This window comes from Crocodylus porosus, unplaced genomic scaffold, assembly GCF_001723895.1.
Source record: "Crocodylus porosus isolate Cpor-Errol unplaced genomic scaffold, CroPor_comp1, whole genome shotgun sequence".
NCBI classification, from domain to species: domain Eukaryota; kingdom Metazoa; phylum Chordata; order Crocodylia; family Crocodylidae; genus Crocodylus; species Crocodylus porosus.
The window spans coordinates 9,420,396-9,426,858 of NW_017728951.1; the positions used below are offsets into that span (position 1 = coordinate 9,420,396).

At 43.7% G+C, this 6,463-nt stretch overlaps 1 protein-coding gene across 1 annotated transcript in view; it reads left to right on the forward strand.

Annotated features, from left to right (window-relative positions):
* The window catches only part of CHST15 (carbohydrate sulfotransferase 15), a 78,626-nt gene that overhangs the window by 60,039 nt on the left and 12,124 nt on the right, over nucleotides 1-6,463 (forward strand). The window contains exon 6 of the mRNA XM_019556070.1: nucleotides 5,463-5,619. Within this exon, the coding sequence (XP_019411615.1) occupies nucleotides 5,463-5,619 (157 nt within the window). The remainder of the gene's footprint in view (nucleotides 1-5,462; nucleotides 5,620-6,463) is intronic.

The following is a 6,463-nucleotide window of genomic DNA, read 5'->3' on the forward strand; positions in this document are numbered from 1 at the left end:
TGTTGGGGTGCTGGGGTGGGGGGATGGGGCCGGGCAGGAAAGTGATCGGAGGGCCGGCGGGGGTCAGGAGCTCTGGTGCTGAAGCAGCTGCCTGCCCTGCTTGGGCAGGCCACATGTTTCAGCACTAGGGCGAGGGGCCAACCATACAGATGCTTTGGCAGCCACATCATCTCCGTGGAGGACCCAGCCTCTAGTTGCTTCAGGGCACAGTTCGGGACCGTGCCCTGCCCCACTTTTTTAAACTTCAGTTTTTTTAGACCCCTGGATATCCAGGGGTCTAATTTTCTCCCCACGCTGCAAGTTTGCAGTGCGGGGAGCACTTTTTCATTCCCACATATGCCTCTTGCCTGGTCTCAAAGGGTTTGAGGCAGGGCAAGAGGTTCATGAACACTCATCTGGATGAGCCCCACATGGTGTTAGATGGCAGGCCATTAATTTGGGCTTCGTGAGCTGCAGGTGGAGCACACTCCTTGGAATAGTATAAAGTGTAATGATCTGATTTACAGTTGTGCTGCAGTCCTTTTGCAGCAGCATAGCCAGTGCATGGTGCAGCAAAGCAGCTGTATATTCCCCTAGGGAATATTTAAGGGATAAATGGTCCTTATCAGAAGGGTCCCTGTTGCAGGGGGCGTTCTGGAGTGTGTTGGTTCAGAGAAGGTTTGTGATAAAAGGTATGACCAATGTGCTCCTGCATTCAGGCTTTTCCCCTACTATTCCCTAGTCCCACCAGGGAACCAGATAGGGCAACTGTCAGCACAGTGGCCCCCTACCCTGTGGCCAGCAATGAATTAGCAACTCCAGCAGTGTCATTTTGCATTTAGGGCTGATTCTGCAGTCACTGAAGTAATTGGGAAAACCGGCACTGACGTGAGCAGGGTGACATCCCATGTCTAGGTCCGCTGAGATCTGAAACAGTCCGGCAGCCTTTGATGGCAGTTGCACCTGCTTAAATCAGGGTTGACTTGTTCCACACTCGGTATTGGTAATATCGCCATTGTGGTCACCTTACTGAATTGTGACTGAGGATAATGATTTCAAGTAGCTGGCACAGCTGAAATCGTAATTAACAAAGATTGTATTTTCATGCAGATGTTGGGAGAATCTAAAAACAGGTGGAAACATATACAGAAAAGCTAAGCAAGACCCAGCAGAGAAATCTGTCTAAGTACGATGGTTTTCATAAGGTGTCAGCAGGTTTTTTTCAGGTTAAAAAAATAAACAGAAAAAGCTTTAAACCAAATTGAAGCCCCCACCCATTCCGAAAATGCTTCCTGCTGGCATGGTTCCCACTTCTACTGTCTGTTATCCTCCTATGCCTTAAATGGTGAGAGCTCTCGGCCTGATTCTGTGTCCCCCAAGACATACAGTGCAAGCCTGATTTTCATTTTTTGCTTCTTGTTACAGCCTTCATATGTTCATGCTCTTCTGCAAGGGAGGTATTTAATGGCTGCCACGTTTCACTCAACTCAGTCAGCTCCTCAGCTTCTCCCCATCTTTTTCTTATATTTTTCACTGTCATAGCCAGTCCTGCTATATACACCAGGACAGATGGTTCCCTCAGAGAGCAAAATATTAGGGAGAGCCAAATACTTAGTGGCTGTTTATCATCAGTGAATATGGGCTGAGAGGTGCATACATTTCCTTTCCTGATTTCATCAGCCAAATGTCCATAGTTGGCACCTTCCACACCACTTCAGGTTATTTAAAACAATTACCACAATCCTCTTTCCTTTTTAAAATCAAATTAAACTAAATGGTTTATATAGGGGCAGGCTCTGGCCTAATCCTACAGGGCTGTAAGGCCCAAGGAAAAATATAACCTATATATTTTAGGGGTGCACCAATAAGGATTTTTTTGGCTGATACTGATAGCCAAATATTAACCAATCATATTGACTGATGCCAATCCAATAACTGATTTATTTTAAAATGCAAGGCGTAAATAAACCTTTTTTTGTCACATTCCAGCAGCCTCCTGCATCACATGTATCAGTGTCCTGACACTTAAATATGGCAGTGGGGGTTGTTGAATGAGCATTATTTCCACGTGCTGCGGCTACATTTTTAAGCACAGGGACACTTTTAAGTGGAGCAGAGCTGAGCAGGGCAAGGGTGGATACGGGCTGCCTGCTGTGGGTTCAGAGCTCTCTACTCTGCTGCCTTTGCCCCGGGAACCCTGCACCGACCACGTGCCCCCTGTCTGCCAGCAGTGGAAGGCACAACTCACCACCCTCATTGCTGCCAGGCAGCCAGGGAGCATGCGGCCAGTGCAGGGCTCCTGAGGGAAAGGCAGCAGAGTGGATTGCTCCAAGCCCACAGTGAGCAGCTTGCACCCACCACATGCAAAACCTGGGGGTTGTGGGGGTGGCACATGCCTCTCCCAGGGGGTGCGTGCAGTGGCAGGGAGCAACCTCCCTACACCTGAATGAGCTGCCCAAGGCTCCATCCTACTCCCTGCCCTGGCCTTAGGTCCCTTGCACCACCCTGGCTGGGCAGTGTCCCCAGCCCCTGCCCTACTCCCTCACCATGGGGGCCTTAATTTGACCCCACCCCCATCCCTTCCTCATGCCCCTTCCCCTCCATAGACTTACCTGCAGGCAGCTGCTCTCCATGCTGCCCAGCTGTATTCCTGACCATGTGCGTGCATGCAGCTGCACACATGCATGCAGTATCCTCTGCATCTCGCTCCCAGCAGCCCCAAGCAGGACCCCTTGTAGGCTAGAATGCTGCCTGCCTTTAAGGGGAAACCCATTTTCTGAGGAAAGTCAGGTATCTGGGGACCCCAGCCGCATGGGGGAGAGGGAACTCAGCTGTTCAGGGCTCTGGTTAGAAGGCATAATTATCGGCAAACATTATCGGCTGTAACGGCCAAATGAAGCCAACGGTCGATAGTGCCATTTACCTCTTTTATCAGTGCTGATCCAATAGGCAGCTGATATATCAATGCACCTCTAATATCTTTGCATCTTTTTCCCATATCAGGTTTCTTCTGTAGGTGTGGGGAGTAAGCCGGTATTTCCCTCCTCACCTCTGTGATGGGCAAGAGTAGACAGAGCCATCCCCTCTCCCCCAGACCCTATACTAAGTAAGAGAAATTGAGCTGGCAAGAATCATTTTAGCATGGGAATTAGACCTTTCTGCTAAAAGCTTATTATTTTCTTTTCTATTGTGACGGAATTTTCCAACACATATCTTTAATGGAGAACTGACTGTTCCTCTCCTGAATTGGAATAATGGGCATGTGAAACATAATTAAGATTGTTTCCAAACTTGTAACTATATGATTCCCTTAAAAAAGATAGTTTTGTAGCAGAGACTGATATTCTTAAGCTTCAGTAGTTCTTATAGACAAAACAGATATTTATTGGGTGTGATTTATAATTGATGGTGGCCATGAAGAAATATCAAAGCAGCTTTTAAAAAGACATTCATATTATTATATGGGTCTATGACTGTGTTCTGTACGTTACACCAGTATATTGCTACAAACTACAGTAGTAGTAACTTCAGTAATGTATTTAAACCAATTTTATTTTACTGCGTTAACAGAGGATGGAAACAACTCAGACCTGATCATACATGCTTTATTCAGATAAATCTCATAAAGAAGTCATTGTACATATGAAATTTTGCTAAGGAGCAGAAGTATAATAGTAGCCATCTCTAGCTGCCTTATGTACTCAGAAACAAATTCTGTTTCTCTCTTGAAGTTCTCCGCAGTCTCCTAGAAGAGGTGGCAGGCTCGGAGGTGAACAAAGATTAGGGAAAAAACAGGATTCTGTAGTTGAGTCTCTGGAAACTGACAGAGCTAAAGGTTATCTTTTGCTGGCCTATTATTACCACATATATATAAATCCTTCCTGACATTGCCAGTGAAGGGCCCAACTGTGAAACTCCCATTAGTATTGGCGAACAGTTATTAAGGCCAGTGGGGCCAAATTTTTCGGCAGGCATGCTACAAATTACCCCTGTACAACCCCTGAGTTCCACTCCGTTCTCCTTCCCCTTCCCAATCTGCTGCTTTGTTTTCTGGTCCTGCCCTATGCTCTCTGCCTGATGCGCTGCTTTGCTTTCTGCTCCCAGCTCTATCTGCCACTGTGATGCCTGTCCCCTCTGTGGTCTGCCATGTCACACACACAGACCACCTGTGCCACTTATGACATATGTCTCACAGTTTGGCCACTCACGATTTAGGTGTTGACACCCACCAAAATGAACAGGACTCTCGACAAGAGTGCTGCAGAATTATGAGGACCCTGAATATAACTCATGAGCCCAAAACAAGCAAAAATCACTTACAGACCCTCAGTCAAGGGATGGCAAACTATGCTATGCTGTGCCCCTTCATGACATTTCTCTTACGTTTCTTTAGAATCTGCATGACGTCAGGATGAGTTAAGCAGGGAGTTATGCAAAAGTAAATCTTCCATTTTTCCATTTTCCCTCCCTCCCCAAGGAAACCAGACTTCATCGTCTCTGTCTTGTAACATTTAGGCAACTATAAACATTTTAAATGATTTGCACAAATATTTCATATTTGAAATGAGAGTATACATTCCCACGTCTACCATTATTAAAAATTACTATGTGCAAATTCCAATTGCTGCAGTGTCTAGTTAGCAGCAGCAAAGCAACAGAGTGTAACGTGATTATCTACACTGTTAACACCAGATGTATGTATGGGGCCTAAATCCTGTCATCCATGCCCAGGTAACACTCCTATTGAAATGAATGAGAGGCACTTGGATAAGGATGGCTAAAGCTGATATTATGGCATAATACAGTTCACTGTGTTGTTTTTACTTCAGCAAGGTTGTTATAATAATGTTTTAAAACAAGGCCTCAAATCAGAAACTTTACATAAAAAACAGCATGGAAGAGGGGATGGACCTCTTGAATAGGACTCAGACAACCTGGGTTCTCTTCCCAGCTCTGCTACTGCCCAATTAGGTGATCTTAGAAAAATCACTTTCTGTTCCTCTGTCTTCCCTCTCACTCTTTGTCCATCCTTGTCTATTTAAAGACAGGGATTGGCTCCTATGTTAGGAGCCTAGCACAAAGTTATCCTAAAATCTGTTTGGGGCTTATAAGCATTATTATAACAGAAATGTAATTTATACAAAATATATAGACATGGTTCAAAAGTTTGTCTTGGGAGGCAGGGCAGAGAAGGGGTGAGAACTTTATTCTCAGTTATGAGAATAAAGCCTGATCCTGGGGGATGCAGACTTTAATGAGCGTGGAAGATGTTCAGCAACTCTCAGGATTGGATCCTCAGTGTCTGAGCCAAAACTCATTAAAGTCCATAGAAAGGCTGCTATTGACTTCAGTGCGATTTCAAACAGGCTGAAAATAGTAAATGTTATAGTCATACCCTCTCTTTTTCTATTAATGTGACTAATTTTCATTATCATGCAAAGGCATCTTTAATGTTGTCATTTACTCATGTATTTCATTCACAGATTGTACTCTGATTATCTCTACTTTGCAAGTGCTAATAAATCTGCAGAAGATTTTCATGAAAAAGTGGCAGAATCACTGCAGCTGTTTGAAAATTGCATGCTGGATTACTCACTGAGAGCCTGTGTCTACAACAACACCCTTAACAATGCCATGCCTGTATGTATTTGCAGTAATATTTGATTCTTTGTTTAAACACTGGCATACTTATCAGGATTATTAAAATGTCAGGGTACTGAGCAAATAAACATCAAGAGATAGTTTTGGTTTGTGACTACCAACAATTTTCTTTTTCTTTTTAAAGTGGATGACATAAAAATATATTCGTGCATGTAAAAACTGATGTACTTGTTCAGCTGTCTTTTCAGTCTGTTCCCTGATGAATGCCAACAGTAATAATACGTTCTTCCTATTGTGCAAGAGTATGAAGAGCACATTTAGCAAAGATTACAGTTTAACGTGTAAGCTTTTTGCAGATTTATCCAAAACGTACTGGTAAAGCACTGGTAAAGGTCTATGCCTTTCAGAAACTGGCTTAAGAACACATAACCTGATTTTTTTCCTCCAAAAAAAGGCTGCTGAAATTTAGATTCAACTCTTATTTTTTTATCTGTGCACAGTGGAAAATGGACACTGCTATTACATAAAATGCCGACAGAAAAACATCCCAATGTTAGTGTTTCAGGTCCACATTTTTAGTTTATATTTTATTTCATACTTTGCTTGAGGAGCAAAAATGGGCTTTTGCAGAGCGATGTGTCAGGTCCTCTGTGGCATCCACTTTTCATTATCATATGTGTGTTATGCAGTTCAGTGCACCCTTTTTTTACTGATTTAGGTGAGAGAGGATATGTTTCTCTTGTCTGTTTTCAGAATGCAGTAAATTTAATTTTGTCATCACTTCTTCAGTTAATAAAATAGCTTAGTATTTTACAAAAGAGGCCTGAAATGAAGCCCAAAGCAATCAGTAGGGTCTTCCCATGACCACAGTGGGCATTGACTC